Source organism: Patella vulgata, chromosome 3, assembly GCF_932274485.2.
Source record: "Patella vulgata chromosome 3, xgPatVulg1.2, whole genome shotgun sequence".
Lineage (NCBI taxonomy): Eukaryota > Metazoa > Mollusca > Gastropoda > Patellidae > Patella > Patella vulgata.
This window is the reverse complement of record NC_065881.2, coordinates 12,867,591-12,886,469: the sequence shown is the minus strand read 5'-3', so window position 1 is coordinate 12,886,469 and position 18,879 is coordinate 12,867,591. Positions and strand designations below refer to the sequence as shown.

Sequence of the window (18,879 nt, the reverse complement as noted above, 5' to 3'; positions counted from 1 at the left end):
ACTGCCAATGGTTATTTTACGTACACGGGACAGGGTGTCTCGGTTTTCTTCCCATCCAAACGACTACTCTTACAACATTATAAAGAAAAACAAAACATCCTAACATTGTCTAACCAATGAATGAACATCAGTTGTTTTCTTTTTAAATTCCTGATATAATTGCATTTTGTATTTATCGAATGGATAGTTATTTAACGCACATTCCCATTTTCAATTAATCTAATACATTAGAATTTATTTTAAATCGATATCCAGGTCACTTATAGATCTTTCCTGTTTTACTGATCAAACCATAAACTTTTTTTTAAAACAAAAGCAACTGGTTTCGTTGACTGTCATAAAACAATAATAATGGGTTGCTCGTTTAACCAACAACAAGTAGTACCAGCTTTTCCAATCTACCATTTTGGTCTCATGGACGCCCCAGTGTCCTTTCAACAGTTTATTGATATAAAAAAAATGTCGTTTGTTTTTCGCTAGGTGTAATACTGTATGTTTTATTGATACCAAGATATTATTTAATAACTCATATACTTCCGCCTTCCGGCCGGTCCAGCCTACCCATACCTGTAATAACCTATGCTTGCACTCCTTCAAAAAATCTTAGTCTACATGCCTTTAATAATTCGTGTTTATACCCCTTTAATAATCCATATGCTTCCATCCCTTTAATGACGACTGACTAAATACACTAAAAGTAGTTTTATAGTCAAACGGAAGCCACAAGATTTGTACGCGTTTCAAATTACCGTATAAACGAACCCCGGTAACCTGCTTACAGCGCCCCCACCCATTGTGACAGCAATGTGCACATTGTTGGCTCTAAATGAACAATTATAACAGTCATATTCATAAAAGGTGTCCTTATATACACCATTAGCAATGTTAATCGCTTCCAAATATTTAAAATTTGTATTCTCGAGTAGGCGTCGCGTAGTCTCGCTCATGTAGGCGTCGCATAGACTCGCTCATGTAGGCGCCGCGTAGTCCTGTTCGTGTGGAGGAATGGCTTTGAACGTAACGTTCCACAAACAAAATAATTTGGTCATTTTGAGACTAACCTGTGTTTACTCGTGCAGTATTTAAAGGGGAGTTTTGCCGGGGAAGGGTCTTTGCCGATTTTCGAAATTCAACATTTTCGGGTTCTTTTTCGATGACACGGACTAAACTGTGTTTTTTTGTATTACCCGAACAACTAGGCAGGCATTATTTGTTAACCTCACAGTCCCCCCGTCCACTAATACAATACTTCAGTCATTTTTGGACTAACACACGTCAATATTTCTTGCGAGGAAAGATTTTGTCAGCCTACTCTGCATCGAATTATCTTACATACACCTCAATTTATAGGCTACCATTGACAAGACATAGCAGCGCTTGAAAAATCCGGATAATAGTTCTTCACATCTAAGGTCGGAACTCAAACCAGGGGAATTCTAATCGAGCGGCTCAGTTCGGAACCCAAACCGGTGACATTCTAGACGAGTGGGTAAGGTCGGAACCCAAACCGGGGCCATTCTAGTCCAACTCCGATCGTTTAACTAACATGCCCTCCCGGAATCCCTGGCTAACGATGGAGACCCCGTGAACACAAGAAAAGGTAAAACAGATTGTCATAGAATACAGAACAAAATTCTCCGTTCCTTGAACAATCTTAACACAAATTCTGGACTATCAATCACTAATAAATTTAAAATTTAAACAATTAAAAAAATAAACAATTCAAAATTTAAACAGTTCAAAATTTTTTAAAAAGGAAATGGGGTTAAACATCCTACTGTTCTGCTCCGGCTGGGCTAATGAAAATGGGCACACGCCATACAGTGTGGTATGAAAGAAATTTTGTCCAGACAGAAAAAATTAAAATGAAATGAAATGAAATGGGGTTTTTCGCAGGCTCTACTACTGTTCTGCTCCGACAGGGTTAACGACGACTGCCAAGGGATCTGTAACATAATCCCACCCGAACGACTAGACAGCTGTCCTTGCCGGGCCCTCCGTCCTGCACCACTGACAAGGGGAAACCAGGTCGGAAAATTCCAATGAACTTTCTCGGCCAATGCGGGGATCGAACACGTGGAATTCAGACTAGTGAGTCAGCGTCTTACTCACTTAAGCCACCGTGACTCCAAAAATTTAAAAACAACAACAAACAAACAAATAAAACACAGAACAAGTTTGATTTATTTGTTATATTTTATTAACGTTATAAACATATTTTATGATTATTTCCACATTTACAAATCTTTGGTAACAAATTAATAACGGTTTCGTCGCTTACATGTAAAATAATGCGGGTGGGATGGGGAGATTTATTCACGAAATTTAGAAGGTCTCCGCGTGAAAAACACGATTAGTTATCACGTGACAATTTCAAATTTTCGTGAATAAGACCAGAGTTACAGATATTCCCTACGTTTTCATTCAGAGTAAATCGGACAAAATACGATATATCAAAACTCAAAATTGAATTTATATTTAGAAATTAAGATTTATCAAGGTCCATAATAATATACCCACCCATGGGAACTGATACATAAACAAAAATCTTATTTTAACGTTGACAGCCGAATATTGCTAATTTTCCCTTGAAAATTTATATTACATTATTATCATTTTTTTTTTTTATTTCCTTAATTTAACTGAGACATTTATTTTGTGATAAAGATGAATGCAACAAATTTTAGGAAGACAGAATAATGCATATTATGAATTTTTTACAATGTTTCTAAATGATATTTGACTAGTGTTTTAAATATATCATTTTAAAAAATAAATAAATTAATTAATTATTAGGCCAGACCAATTTGATTATTAGTTCTTTGGAATCTTGATCAACAAATAACACACTCAATTCTTGTGTGCGATGTTTTGTAAAATAAATTCAAAATTAAATATTTGCAACTAAAGGCTTTCGCGAATAGCAACTAAGATCTTTTTATACCTCCACATTCTTGTTTGCGATGTTTTGTTAAAATTTCATAAATGAAATATTTGGAACTACAAACTTTTGAGAAGAGCAAATCAGTTGTTTTTGAAGGAATTGGAGGAAGATTTTTTTTAATATGTGTCTCGGAGAAGCCAACTAATTCTTGTAACAACTATAACAGATGAACCAAGGATATTGGTTGGTTGTTCGCCAACATTGATTAACATATGGCTCCAATTCGGATTAATACACAGATCTTTTTTCGGTCTTTTTTTTCAAATTTTCTTTAATTTGACTTATAACAAATTTATCAAGTATTGCTATTGGTTTTTTTTTAAATCAACCAAGTCCCGAAAAACTTAATTGAAATTGGCGTGGCCTTATCTACAAATGTCGATCATATGAGCTGAAGTTAGTGTTATTTAAGTGACTAACAAAAAAATTATATTTTTCTCCAGTGTTATGGATATAGCATGTTAGACAATAAAGAACTTAATTAGTTAATAGTTGTTCATGTGAGCTTGAGTTGGTGTTATTTAAGAGTTAGCTTTTTTTTTCTAAATCACATTCAAATTTCTTTATACTTATTGCACCAACTGTGTAGATACATATTGATGCCAAGTTATAAATCAGCATGCCCTTTAATTTAAAATTATCACTGAAACGAATAAAGCCTTGATGCGTCGTTTTAATCTCTAATAGGAATATCGGTCAAACAATTTATTGTTCAATTCCGTTCAAATTATAATTATCACTTAAAGGATTAAAGTCTCGTTGCGTCATTTTAAACTCTAATAGGAATATCGCCCATCAGTATTTACAAAGTTATGTTACATTGAAATTTCATCGATCTATGTTGCTCACTATGTAATAATCCTGTCGCCATTTTGTTGTAAGCGAACGGAAATAACAGGACATTTTTATTAAATCCTATTGAATTCACACTGGGAGATTATCTAGCGTTGGTAAATGGTAAATGATCAATCTGAGCATATTAAGCCGCGAGGAACTTTTTAATAATTTAGCGAAAGTTGCAAATGACGCATCGTGATATTTTTGATTCTTTTTACAAAATAATTTATATACGGTGATATTCTTAAGCTTCGTCGTAGTACAATTATTAAAATATTAATTTATTTTTTCTGTAATTAACGGATTTACATAAAGCTACTTGTTTTGTAAAAGAATGTTTAAAATTTCTTTAGTCACTTATTGGTCAATTTATTCCATCAACCTGAAAAAAAATGGTTTGACCTGAGCGGGTTACCAAATTGTTAAATAATTTAAATTAAATTCCAGTTGTTCATACATTTAATCAAGATATTCATCATACTACATGTATAATACATAGTTATGGAAGAACAATGACTAATTTGGGACACCTTTCGAAAAATATAACTAAATAAATAGCTGTCTTCCATAAACATTGTTCTATCCAATTACTAAATATCCCTTAAAGATTATTAAAGATGCATTATGTAAGATTTAGATAAAGGGCTGGCCGATTTGCCATAATAGCTCAAAAATAGATAATGAAAAATGAATATATTAAAAATTTCAGTTAAATTACTCTTATTTGTGCGAAGTTATGAATATTTATATTTATATTCTTGGTAAAATGTGGGCTAGATTGTTTATTAGCAAAGATTTAGCTCTTAAATAATGCATCCTTAAATGAATATTAAAACAAGAGTGGGAGGATGGTGGGGGGGGGGGTAAATATCCTGGTATTGAAGACAACTGATAACATGTATATACTTTTTAATGTAAAAGTTAATGTTCATTTAATATGATATAAATAGTAACAGGTGACATACACGGGGCATGGTATTACCTCGTTCTAGAACACCGGATACCACACCTCGGTATTTAAGTTCAGACGGCTAACAATGAATGTTGTAGGCTTACTCATGTAACATAATGACTATTTTTGTAATTAATATATTTCAAATAAATGGCATTTTCGATCATGTTTCCTGATCGATTTTTCATAAAGGTTGTTTAAAAGATCGCTTAAAAATAGGTCTAACTTTATTTGACTATTGTCATACTTAACGATTAATTTGAAATACATCGACATGATTTCATGTGGATGTTTCATAAAGTTTATTCCAAATCTAAAAAAATAGGATAGATTTTCAATGAGTAACTCCTAAGAGTAGGAAATAAAATTTTACAGGAATTCCAAATAGATAACGTTTCACTGGTTATTCCAGAAATATAGGGCTGGGTTTTTTCCAAAATGATAAATCTAGATATCCTGGGTTATTCCAGAAAGTTGGGTCTAATTTTTCATCGGTTATTCCAAAATATAGCCCTAAATTTTCATCGATTATTTCAGAAAGATAGACCTAGATAGGCTTAACTTTTCATGGGGGTTTGGATGGCCGAATGGTTAGCACGCGCGCGCTGTATCATACGGTCTGTCATTGAGTCAACTGGCGGGGTTTCGATTCCCCGGTTGTACGTGACAAGGAGTAGGGTCGCCTGTCCAACCTCGTGGGTTTTCTCCGGGTCCTCCGGTTTCCTCCCACTGCTAAAGACACCTACGCGCAAGCGAATTATTGAAATAAATTAAACCATATGTTAGTCCCGAAATGACCTAGTTTGTGTCGAGTGGACGTTAAACCCCATTTCTCTCTCTCTCTCTCTTAACTTTTCATGGGTTATTCAAGAAGAATCGGTCTAATTTTAATGGGTTATTCAAAAATGGGTGAACATTTGTGAATCAGTTTATTTAGAGGATAATATATCCTCTTATCTATCAATCTGATTAAAACACAGCCTCCATTTCGTTTCGTTATTTAAAGTTCAAAATTTCGTATAAAATAACGAAACGAAATATCGATCTATATTTAAATTACGTTGCTTATCTATAAATAGCACTATTCGTTAACTAACACTAATTGTGAATTAAAACAACATTCTATAACTTCATATAAATATATATGTATATATGCACACAAGCTGATATATATACACGATATGAAAAAAAGTCATGTGACCATATTCGTCATTTATGACGTCATAAACACTTCACAGCTTTCGCTTTCTATTTGTAAGTCTCTTCGTTTGGCAAATAGTTCTATTTCTTTGGCTTTGGTTATATTAATGGGTTTTTTTTTAACTTGAATATAAAAATAACCGCAATATCGGACACATTAAACTACTACTCACTCGATTGTTGTGACGTTGTAATCAGTCAGCACTTTTGAACAAGAGCCCGTCCATTATATTCAATATGGCGGTCTAACTTGTTACAGTTGTTCGTATTGTCACGAGACATTTGGCGGGGCAGTCAAAGCTTGAGTGTCCAATATATTACTCTCCATCACACAGCTCCTTCATTGTGGACACGTTTCTTAGTTTGTACAGGTCCCTTGTTGAACACAATAGCTGTGGTGTTCGGTTTTAAGTTTCATTGTAGTTTAAACTAACTGACGAGATATGTGCACCACTCACGGCGACCTCCTCGGCCCTTTCTTCACGTTGTTTGACCGAAATAAGGGTAGTAGATTGGATGAGAGTTAGATGGATACTGAGCGTGGGCCCTTAATAAACCCAAAGGTCCTAATAAATTATGCCCCGGTAGATACGGGTGTAGTCCCTGTCCGTATAACATACTAGCCGAATAAGGTGAAGCGAACGCCAGACCCCCGGCGCTAGGTGGAATTGTGGGACTGTTGACGTCTAATCCCGGATTCTGTTTCTTCCATTTTGTTCTGCGGTTTTGAAACCAGATTTTAATCTGCGTCTCCGTGAGATTGAGCGATAATGCGAGATTTAAACGTTCACAAACCGAGAGGTACCTCGTGGTTTTAAATTTATTCTCAAGTGAGACTAATTGTTCGTAGGTAAATGCTGTTCGGGCTCGTCTTGGTTTTCCAGCCTTTCCAGAATCATGGCACCTATCACCCTTTTCATCGTCCTTTCCGTCATAATCATGAAGTCTACTGTCGCTATCATCCAGATCTTTATCGTCTAGTTCATTTCCGCTGTCGTTAATCGATATCGAGAGATCATCTGGACCCGGAGAACCTAAAAAAACAGAAAGAACAATTATAAACTTGTTTTCTTATTGAAATAATAATAAAAAATACTAAAGCAAAAATACTAAAGATTTGGTCATATTGGTCATCTATCCAACCTCATGGGTTTTCTTCCACTGCGAAAGATTCCAACAGAAAGTGCATAATAGAAATAAAATTTGAACCGTATGTTAGTCCCGAAATGACCAGTTTTGTGTTTGTGTCGCGTTGGCTTAAATTCAAGATTCAAAAGGTCCCCTAAGCTATGTGAGAGAATTAACTTCTTTGGTGACAACCCAGATAAAATACGAGCTAATTCCCAGCTAGTTGTTTAATACGGGAAGTCTACGCCAACAATTGAGTCAGTATTTTTAACAAATAACCGTTTAACAGGCGTTAAGTCAATCAGTCACTTATCGCTATCAACCAATGTTTGTTTTCACAAACTAAAAAAAAGAATGTTGATTTTGGACTTGTAGCAAAAGATTAAATTCCCCTCGAAAAAGAAATGAATTTTTAAATGAAATGGGGTTTAACGTCCTACTTTTCTGCACCGACTAATGAACACTACGCCATACAGTATTCTATGATGGATATTTTGCCCGGACAGCGGCGCTACGGTCTACTCTTATTTCGAATTCCAACGGTCAAGGGTTCTTTAACGTGCACTTCAATGTGTACACGGGTTAGCCATCGACAAAGATACTCTAAATGTATTATGAAAGGAGACTTAACAAAAGTGAAACTTCCATTCATAAAAAAAAAATTCGCTGATTAAAAAAATATATTTAATAAAATATTATATACAAAATGCCTAAAAATTCTAAATTAGAAGTATAAAATATGAAAAATTAAATGTTTTAGCCGAAATATCAACTTTCAAATCAAACGCAATCTTTTCAAATCAAACGTAACCTTTGTTTATTTATACGTTATTGTTAATACAAATTTATATACAAAATGCCTAAAAATTCAAACTTGGAGATACAAAATATGATAAATGCCATAATAGAAATTGTTCAAAGGTGTTTTGGATAAATTGAGGATATCCAGCCTTGTGAACGACATTCGTCTCAGTTTGAGCAATGATTTTAACTTGGATTACAGAAGTCAAAGGCTACTGGATAGGGTCGGCACTAGATGATTTAGTCTACGACAACATCTGTCGAAACGAACAAACATTAAAAACAAATGAAAATGAAAAATGAACGACTTTTTTTTTCCTATTTGTATATAAGTTCGAGTCTTTTTTTGCCTAGGTAAATATAAAAATGGCGACGACGCTGGATCAAAGTAATACTTGACTCAGGTTTTAAGGATTTTAATATAACATGTTTTTCTGTTTTTCTTTATTGTGTTATTGTGTTTTACTAAGAGTAATTGAGGGTATAATTTTGCCGAAAAAAATCTGGAGAGGTCAATACCGCTTACAAGTCACAGTCTCTTTTATACCGTTCGAAGTTTGTAAAGCACTTTATGAAGTCTCTTTCACCACGAGCTAATATTTTAGAGAAGAAAATCCAGTGTTTGTAAAAGATTAAAATCATACATAGGCCGTTAATAGCAAATCAAAGGGCATTATATCTCCCATTTTCTATCAATGCGGTCTTAAGTGTTTGCATTTAGTAGTTATTCTACGCCCAGCGTAGTTCTAATTGTCTCGTGCAAAGAGAAAATATACGTACACAAACTCCCAACAATACAAAAATTAAAAGTCTTTCAATTTGGCCATGAAACTGGCAAAGGAGTAAATATTTTGATACAAGCCGGCTACTGGTGGAAGGGCAAATGGTCCTTTTCAGAATGTCGAAAAAGGAATCCCGTTGAACAAGAAGCAAAGAGCTACGGATGACAAAGAAAGCCTGCGGGCGACAAGCTCTTTTCTAATTATTTCGTTTCGTTTCTATGTCCTATAATTGAAACGATTCCTCCTTTTTAGTTTTTCCTACCAAGAGAACCTTTTCGCTCTTGTTTCCTCAAGGAACGTATTATTCCTTCATTAAGCAATAAAGAATTAAAGAGTCGATTAAAAAAACGCAAAAGAAAAATACTCCGGGCCGAAAATTTCTTCAGCGCACATAAATTCTATTACTATTTCTTTTCGTTTGATTTCATCTGTAGCAGACGATCAATGGGGGCCATCTTGGATCAATAGTAAAACGTATTAGATAAATTTTGGAGTTGTGTGTTCGTGTTTATTCAATTTGTACTCGCAGATTTATCAAAGATTTTTGTTCCTGAGCAAACAGACAGACGCTGCAATGAACATCGATGAATTTTGTCTTAGAAAAACATTGCAGTATTTATGTGAGATATATTTCTTGTTTGTATATTAAAAAATGTAGGCGACTGCTGGGAGCATTTCGGGGATATTGCACGAATTTCTAACATAATTCATTTGAATTGCATTTTGTACATTCAACAATGATAAATGGCTTCGAGTTTGAAATTCAGGATATAAACCGGAAGTCATACGATAAATAGGCATGCGCACTTAATCATCGATCTCTTAAGGACCTTTTATGGTTATCAACACTCATCCTTAATAGAGTTTTCTTCTTTTCAAAATATTATTTTAGTAGATTTTATTTTGTACAACACTTTTTTCAATTGGAATTTAAAAAATGCATGGATACAGACATATGCAACTTCTCATTTGGGGATTTCACATAACTCACAAACCTCTTTAAAAAATGCTGTTGTATTTGATAGAATACGATAATCTGTTGCGGTGTATATTTATACAATATCCAAAAGCATGAAAACTATACTTCAAGAAAGAACAAATCTGTGTATGTTTGTAACTCGCTGTCTATATTTATATATAGCCCGTTTGGAGCTGAACATACCAAACTTAGACTCTCTGTCTACAATTAGACACTAAGCTAACTGACCGACATTTCTTAAGTTCTAAATTGACGATTTTAGTCGAAACCACTAAGTATATTTCGATAATTTTGTTAAGTATTTATTCGTCTTCCATTTAATAAAATTGAAATGGTTTAATTAATCTGTGTGTGTATGACAGATACGAAACGGGGTATAAACGTATGCAGAATGGGAGCTGACGTGCCATAATACCCCATCGATATGTATATTTATATTATGTCCACCATTGTTTATGGTAAATATAAAATTTAGCTACTGTATATTTTGGGAGAGAAACGTATAGGATTCTGCCCGTTCTTCAATCCGATTCAGTTTATTGACTAAACTATCTTTTAAAATACAAATTAAATCAAATGAAAATGGGTTTAACGTCCGACTGGTCTAATGAAGACGGTGTTTAAAACACATTGGTGTGATACCAAAATATTTGACCACAAAATAAAATTCTAATTTAAAGGAGGGGGGTGGATTGAGACCCTGTTGAGAGAATAATAAAACAGGTTAAAATGGGGTTTAACGTCCAACTGCCCTGCTCCAACTCTTCTAATGAAGAGGGTGTTTAAAGGGACAATAACACTCTTGCTGGCTTGAAAGCTCCAGAAAATAAATAATATCTCTATCTAAGTACTAGATGTTTAAGTGTCCTACCTGCTGTGTAAATTATCCATTACATTATATTTTACTTGTCCAGAGGGTTCGAAAATATTTTTAAATCGAAGTTTCATTTGAAAATGAAATGAAATGAAATGGAGTTTAACGTCCTACTGTTCTGCTCCTAACCTGGGCTAATGAAGACGGGCATACGCCATACAGTGTGCTATGAGGGAAATTTTGCCCGGACAGCGGCACTACGGCCTACTCTTATATCGAATTCCAACTGCCAGGGGATCTTTTACGTGCACGCCAATGTGTACTTCATTTGAAAAGGTTTACGTTAGACATTTCAAACCATTATGTTGAATTTTTCAAAATTTTTAAATAAGGTGTGTTAAGATGAAATTTGTATCATCAATTGATTGAAATGTTCTAAAATAGTACAATTTGTTGACCAGAATAAAGATTGGGACATATTATTCAGTTACAACAAGAGTGGTATTGAGCCTTTAAAACACATCGGCGTGATACCAAAATATTTGACCACAAAATAAAATTCTAATTTAAAGGATGAGCGTGGATTGAGACCTTGTTGAGAGAATAATAAAACAGGTTAAAATGAATGTTGATGTATTATTGGGAGGATAAAGGTCTAGGATTGAAATACGATCTAAGTTAAACATCCCGAATTTGACAGTTTTCACTTTAATAAGTCGTCTCACGGCTCGTGCCTTAAGGCCCACGTTGCAATTAGTTTGATCTCAGTTTACTGCCCGGGGTTTGGGTGCCTCGTGTGTAAATAATCTTCTAATTTCTGCAAATTTCAAAGTAAAGAATATTGTTTAACTATACATTAACGATGAAACTTATCCCGTTAGCCTGGAAGGTGAATAGTCATAGGATGTGTTTAAAACTGTATTTAAATATGTTATGTAAAGTTATCTCGTGCATGAAGTTCGTTTGTTCACGTGATTGGAACATTTATAACATCTGTAGTTCATACTCGAGGTAAAGAGAGAGAGAGAGAGAGAGAGAGAGAGAGATGGGGTTTAACGTCCACTCGACACAAACTAGGTCATTTCGGGACTATCACATGGTTCAATTTTATTTCAATAATTCGTTTGCGCGTAGGCGTCTTTATCAGTGGGAGGAAACCGGAGGACCTGGAGAAAACCCACGAGGTTGGACAGGCGACTCGAGGTAAAAAAATTACTGGGCTAAATAAATCCAATGGGGTTTAACGTCCTACTTTTCTGTAAACGTCATACAGTGTGCTGTGAGGGAAATGTTGCCCAGACAACAGCGCTACGGCCTACTCTTATATCGAATTCCAACTGTCAAGGGTTCTTTTACGTACACGCCACTTAAATTGCTTTTAACATGAGTAAATCATATCTGTAGATTTAAATTAAAATTTATATATTCCATTAAGGGTTCATTTACGTGCACGTCACTAAAATCGCTTCTAACATGTCATAAATTGTGAACAATCATAAATCTTGTTTATTTAATTGACCCAATTCCAATCGTAATGGCCTTGATAATACAGGTCTTTTAATATTCGCGGCCTAATATTGAGAACTCTTAAAGCAAACGTCTGTTACATGTGCAAACTTAGAACTAATAATTGTGCTACATTTCCATAATCTGTGAAAAAAAAATATTGTGGTTTTCTTTTTTGTTATCTTATAAATCTATCAAAAAAAGACGATCTACAGTTCTTCGTATTGAAATGATATTTGGGCAGTTTATTTATATGAAGTCTTCATATTAGAACATAGTGTACCACGTGCTGGGACCATTTACACATACAGCATATATAATAACCTCTACAGCAGAAAATATGTTTTTATCATTTTATAAATTTCAACAGATGATTTGTAAGTGAAATGCAGTTTATGATAGAGGCGAAAAATATAAATCTAAATTCAGGACTCAAAAATAAACCGACACGACATATGTAGCAAACATCATGGTATGATGTAAATTACGAATTTTTCTAAAAGAAAACGAAATTATATCTTGAATGTATAAAAAGCTGACGACAAGGCGTTGAAATTACATGACCCTGTAGAGTGTTGTTTATGAGTTGCGAATGAATATTTCACTCAAGTGCTAAGTAGGACTAAAGTTAAAAAAAATTTTCAGGCAATTCTCTTGGGTAATATTAAGATTTTCTTAACCTGATAGAATTTCTTGAGAATTTTTGGGTTCTTTTTTTTATATTTATATTTTTTTTTTTGTGAGAGAGTGTTGAAATAAAATTGTACAGTAATATAAAATATATAAAAAAAACCTCATAAAGATATTGGCCTATACTTGATTCTTGCAATGGGCCATCTTTAATTCACATAATCAAATATCGGATGTCAAAATTGATTTATTAATGGAGATATAATAATAAGAGAAGTTGCAGAAAACAACACAATATGTTTGCGAACATGGGTCTATTTTTTAGTACGAGACCAGAAGTGGTATCAGGTCGTCTAGAACAAATAAGAATCACAATTAAAATAAATTTTAAAAAGAAACAGCCCGAAATGTGTTTGTTAATAAAAGCCTATTTTTAGAATGTGAACAAGTAATGACACAATGTGTTCTTGAAAGAATAAGTATCACCTTAAACATACATTAAAATATTTGTGAATATGAGTCTATTTTTAGTATACAAATAAGAAGTGACACCAGATGTTCTTGAGTGTGTGTGATTTTAAGAATAAACACTATCTCGATATATTTGAATACAAGTGTATTTTTAGAATCAGGGTGTCATATTATGATATTCAATGTTTTTATCCGTGGTTAACCTACATAAGTATAGTATATTATAATATATAACGATTTGTGTACACACGCAAATTTGATGCAGGTTATTTTGGGTTTTTTTTAAATGAACACAATATTTTATTTATGAATGGCATTGGGCGATTGGGCACAATAAAATAACACAAAACAGTGTTTGAAATGAAAGGGAGTTTTACGTCCTACTGTTCTGCACCGACTGGGCTAATGAAGACAGTAACACAATTTATATTAAAAAAACAATCACCGGTTTGTACACATATAGCACGACGTTTCAACATCACGATACAATATTTAGAGAAGATATATTAAAAACAAACACATAGGTAAGATGTAGGTAATTTTAAAATGATCAAAATTTTGGTAAAGGTGTATTGAAAAGCTATGCTGTTGATAAAATTTGAAGTCACAAATTTAATGAAGATTTTGTTAAAATGACTATATAATATAGGTAAATCTACCATGAACACGGTATTGGTGTAGGTATATTGAGCTGCAGGTAATTTTAAAATAAATACAATGTTTACCAATGATAGTATCCTATAGTATTTGCTATATAACTCATGAAATAGCATAATACGATATACAATATTATTTACGGGCATATTTTACGACGTCATCACATTTAGGGCGTTTCGTCAGAAACACCATTTGAATTAATGACGTCAACACATGTTTTGGTTTTTTGTTTTGTTTGATTTTTTGTTTGTTATTTTTATTATTATTATACATGTTGTTTTTTTATATAGAAGCGATGCTTGGAGTGAGAGGGGGTCTATGTAATCGGAATAATTGTTTGTTATCAATCAGTCTTTTATCATTCTAAAACATATATTATATACATGTATTTATATTAATTGAGAATTTCTACAAAAATTAAACTGTGAAGCTTTTTAAGACCCAATAAGTTTGTAATATATTATGTTTTAACGTCATGTTTCAACGGCTGTGGTTGACTTTTTATTAATAAATAATATGTTTTCACTGCATGCCAAAACTGCTGTGGTTTTTATTTTTTTTTTATTATTAATGAATAATAGTACATTATTATATCATGTTAATACATAAACATTATTATTTCCCCTTAAAGTATGTAGTTATTTTTGTTGTGGATTTATCACACGCGAAATGCTTTAATTTTCCGCTACATTTACCAAATTCCAATTTTGACAAGTCTTATTTCAAGACACAGAAGCCAATTTGGTCTCATATTGTTACTTTCTTGAATGCAGGGAGTTTTACGTCATATTGAGATTTATTTTTAAAACCACTGCTGTGTTTTGTTTTTTAAATTTCTAATATCAAATCGTTTTCCTTTTTTTTTATATTCGCATTATTTTCCTTTTTTTATATATATTCGCAGTATTTTCTCTTTTCTTCACATCCAAAACTTAATATATTCAAACGTAGAATTTCGGTCTACCGTTCATCTCGATACAAATTTAAAAAGTAAGCACAATATATTCTCAACAGTAATCCAATGAACGAATTCGTTAATCATTTCAATAAAATTATCCGCGGGAAACTATCCTTCTAGCGCCCTTATTATTATGGAAAACAATTATATACGATTTCTATTAATACTCCTTCTATAAATTGAAAAATAGTAGGACGCTAAACCCCATTTCATTTCCTTTCCTTTTACAAATATCAGTCATTTCTTACAAGTGCCTTTTACAACTGCTACTGAATTTCACTTCCGTATGTTAGCTTGTTCGAACAGCTTTAGATATTAACATAACATTACAAATATTATACGCGGTCTTCAATAAACCCACATAAAAATATTAGTCATTTCTTCCCAGTGCCTTATACAAATGATACTTAAAATATCTTCCGTCGCGTCGATTACCCCGTTCCCAGCCGGTGCAAAAAAACTAGGACGTTAAACCCCATTTTATAAGCTTGTTCGAATAAATTTAGATATTAATGCTATAACACATAGTTAATAACCGTAATCATTCATTTCAATAAACCAAGTACTCGGACAATAAAAGAATTGCGAGAAAATAAAAAAAAACTCTATTTGGGTAGGATATTTAGTATTTTTTATTGATAGCTATTTGGGTCGGATATTTGGTATTTTTCATTGATAGCTTTTTTTTTTAAAAAAAAAACATTAAAAAAACCTATGTACATTAAAAATCAATCGATGAATTAAAAACCCATTGGTAAATTAAAAATCATCGCTACATTTAAAACCACTTTCGATAAATTAAACACCCTCAGTACATTAAACAAATCCATCGATAAATTCAACCCCCCTCAATAAATTAAAAACACACAGCTACATTTAAAAATACTCTCGATAAATTAAAGCCCCTCGGTAAATTAAAAAAAACGTCAATAAATTAAAAATCATCGCTACATTTAAAAACAAACCTCGATAAATTAAAATGCCTCGGTACATTAAAAAAATCCATCGATAAATTCACCCCCCCCCCCCTCAATAAATTAAAAACACATAGCTACATTTAAAAACACTCGGTACATTAAAAAAAATCCATCGATAAATTAAAAACACCTCAATGAATTAAAAACACATCGGTACATTAAAAAACATTCGGTACATTAGCTCGATTTTACAGAGTGTAGATGTGTATATTGATAAACATCAATTAACGGCCAATAAGTCAACGGTGAATAACTACAGATTCTATGATAAACTTGAGGAATTTATATAAATGAACGTTCAATTAATGTTCAAATGTAGTCATTAATGATGAATATGATAAACTACTAAAATTCGTTCTGGTTCATTAAGTTAATAGTATGCATTATCATAAAATATATTTTGAGGGGACTATTAAAAGGATTGTCAAAAATTGTAGATTTAAATGTTTGTATGAATTTGACATCCGATTTATTTTTAAACAACAATGAAATCACATTTGGACGCACAAGAAATTATCAATTCAAGATATTACTGATTTTAAAACGAGTATTACCCCACCCCACCCTCTCATCGACAAAAATTTAGAAAGATAACAAAACAAATGACAGCGTTATTCAGAGAGAGAGAGAGAGAGATAGAGAGAGAGAGAGAGACAGAGAGAGAGATGTTTTATAAATTTATAAAATAGTCTAAGTTTTAAAATTATGCATACCTAAACTATGTGTTGTGTCGTCTGCTTGTGACGGATCTGAGGAATTGTCGTCTGCCCACGGGTGCCATACACGTGGTTTTCCCGTACCGGTGAATTTCGCCGGATCTAAAATATCCGCTACCTTGAATGACGTTGGTTGTAATTTCGGCGGGGGAGTTTCCTCTCTTCGTGGACTGTGTGGGGAGGGTACACAATGTTCTCCCTCACTCCCCGATCCTTCTTCCCTGGGACTCGAAGTCAACCTTCGTCTGAAATCCTCACGATCACTGTCGTCATCATCGGAGTCTATGAACATGTGATTGTTAAGATCCGATCTGGGACTAACCGGGCTACGGTTAGCCGCCCTCTGTCGATCCATGGACAGATTCATTGTCTGCTGTTTAAAGTTATAAAACACCACCAGTAAATATATCACTCACACACACTCAGCTAATTTTCTAAGTACTGTTACGCAGACGCGAAGCTCGAATAAACACCGCTGCACCTTACGCTATACAAGTTTAATGTGATTCCACGAACAAGTGCTTTCAGACGATACTAGTTAGTGCGCATGCGTAAAGCCCTCCCACTGACTCCTGTTTGACAGCGATGAGGCGTGGAGATAGAACCGACTCGTTATTGCCATCTCTCAACGTTCCTAATTGGCTCTTGGTTTAATTGATAGCATTAGCCACAGAATTCGACCATTATTGAACTGTCAATGCGTAATAATCTCTTCTTGAGCCGACAAAGATGGCTAAATTAATAGAATCAGGCGCAATCACTCTTAACCGTAAACCTAACGCTATAAACCGAGAAATCGCTTTCTGTCGCGCGCTCGAAAAGGAGGCGTGGCGCGCGGTTAAGCTTCATCCGTTATAGACCAGTCTGACATTTCAGTAAAAAAAGAAACATATTAAAATTATTCAGTATTTAAATTTTTTTATTTTAACGTGTATGAAACACGATAATTTTTGTTTCTTTTCAATATTCGTTTCGTTAAAAAACAAAAAAAAACCCACAACAAATCTGTTTTATAGTTAGTGAAACTATGATAAAGAGAGAAAGAGTTGGTGAAATTTGTTTTTTTATTGGTGGCAATTTGAGTTTTAAAATTCCTGTAAACATTTTGTTTTTGTAGAATCAATCCCGATGAGACTCCTGATGTGTAATTAAGATGCAGGGCAAATTATAGCCGGCCAAAGGGGGATGAAACGAAATTTCAATCTTTTGAAATTCCCCTCTCGGGATGTCGAATGCTGGAAATAACACGTGTACAAACGCTGTAAATTTTCATACGGTGTTATGCCGCATGGTAAAATGTATTTTAATGTTTTAAGTATGGTTTGTTTAGACGCCATCGTGCCACCATGCTGATTGCAACCTAACCGTAAAGAAAAGATTACGTTTGCAAGTAGCTAATAATTACGGTTGCGCAAAATATGTTTTTAGCAGATGAATAATTAGCCATGAGTGTCAAACTACTTCCGCGAAGATTTTTTTTTTAAGAAAAAGAGAATTTGTTGAGTAGAAATTACGAGGGGTTTCAATTTAACAAACATTCGTCTTAAAGCGTATAAATAATCCACCATCTTTAGTTTCGTATAAAATACATTCTCTCTTTGACCTAGGCATAAGATAAATTCTGAACACCAGAGGAAACATTTTCTGTAAATTAACTAATGATGTAACACTGCAAGATACATTGATAATCGAATTTTCTGTGTGTGCCGCTCGTCTTAAATTAAATGAAATGCGGTTTAACGTCCTACTTTTCTGTTTGTGTTTAAAGTCCTAGTATTCTTAAATGAAACGAAACGGGATTTAGCGTCCTACTTTTCTGTTAAAGTACCGGTATGAAATGGGGTTTAACGTCCTACTTTTCCGTTCGTGTTTAAAGTTCCGGTATTCTTTAATGAAACGAAATGGGGTTTAACGTACTACTTTTCAGTTCGTGTTTAAAGTTCCGGTATACTTAAATGAAATAGTGTTTCACGTCATACTTTTCCGTTTGTGTTTAAAGTCCTGGTATTCTTTAATGAAAAGAAATGGGGTTTAACGTCCTACTTTTCAGTGGTCCCGAAATGACCTAGTTTGTGTCGAGTGGACGTTAAACCCCATTTCTCTCTCTCCTACTTTTCTGTTCGTGTTTAAAGTCCCGGTAGTCCTAAATTGAATGAAATAGGGTTTAACGTCCTACTTTTCTGTTCGTGTTTAAAGTCCCGGTATGAAATGAAATTATTATTATTATTATTGAAAAATTTATAAAGCGCATAGCTTCCACTGTTAAGTGGCCATATACGCTGTACATAATTAAAAGATACATAAATAGAAAAATACATATAAATAAAAGGGTTACAGAAAAAGATTTAGACAAATAGGCAGCAATGTAAAATAACGACAAGTATAAAATGACAAGATAAAACATACAGAATCCATTTAAGTAAAACACAGGTTAAAGAATAAGAACATATTATATAAAAGTAACATTTAAAACATTTATATAATTGGGGTTTAACGTCCTATTTTTCTACATACACTGCTTATCATA

General features: G+C 33.5%; 1 protein-coding gene across 1 annotated transcript; it reads right to left on the bottom strand.

The window, feature by feature from the left end:
* Window positions 1–2,188: 2,188 nt before the first annotated feature.
* On the bottom strand, window positions 2,189–16,835 carry LOC126816210 (homeobox protein slou). Its single transcript, XM_050542499.2, has 2 exons — window positions 16,350–16,835; window positions 2,189–6,967 (listed from the first exon to the last, which is right to left on the bottom strand). The coding sequence occupies exons 1-2, from the start codon at window positions 16,717–16,719 to the stop codon at window positions 6,414–6,416; spliced, it is 924 nt and encodes a 307-aa protein (XP_050398456.1). The 5' UTR covers window positions 16,720–16,835; the 3' UTR covers window positions 2,189–6,413.
* Between the last annotated feature and the right edge of the window lie 2,044 nt (window positions 16,836–18,879).

Excerpts from the sequence above, each read along its gene's own strand:
- LOC126816210 (XM_050542499.2), bottom strand. The coding sequence starts at position 16,719 with ATGAATCTGTCCATGGATCGACAGAGGGCGGCTAACCGTAGCCCGGTT. Across the intron at positions 6,968-16,349 it reads CGACACAACACATAGTTTAG|GTTCTCCGGGTCCAGATGAT; the intron begins GTATGCATAATT and ends CTGTTTTTTTAG.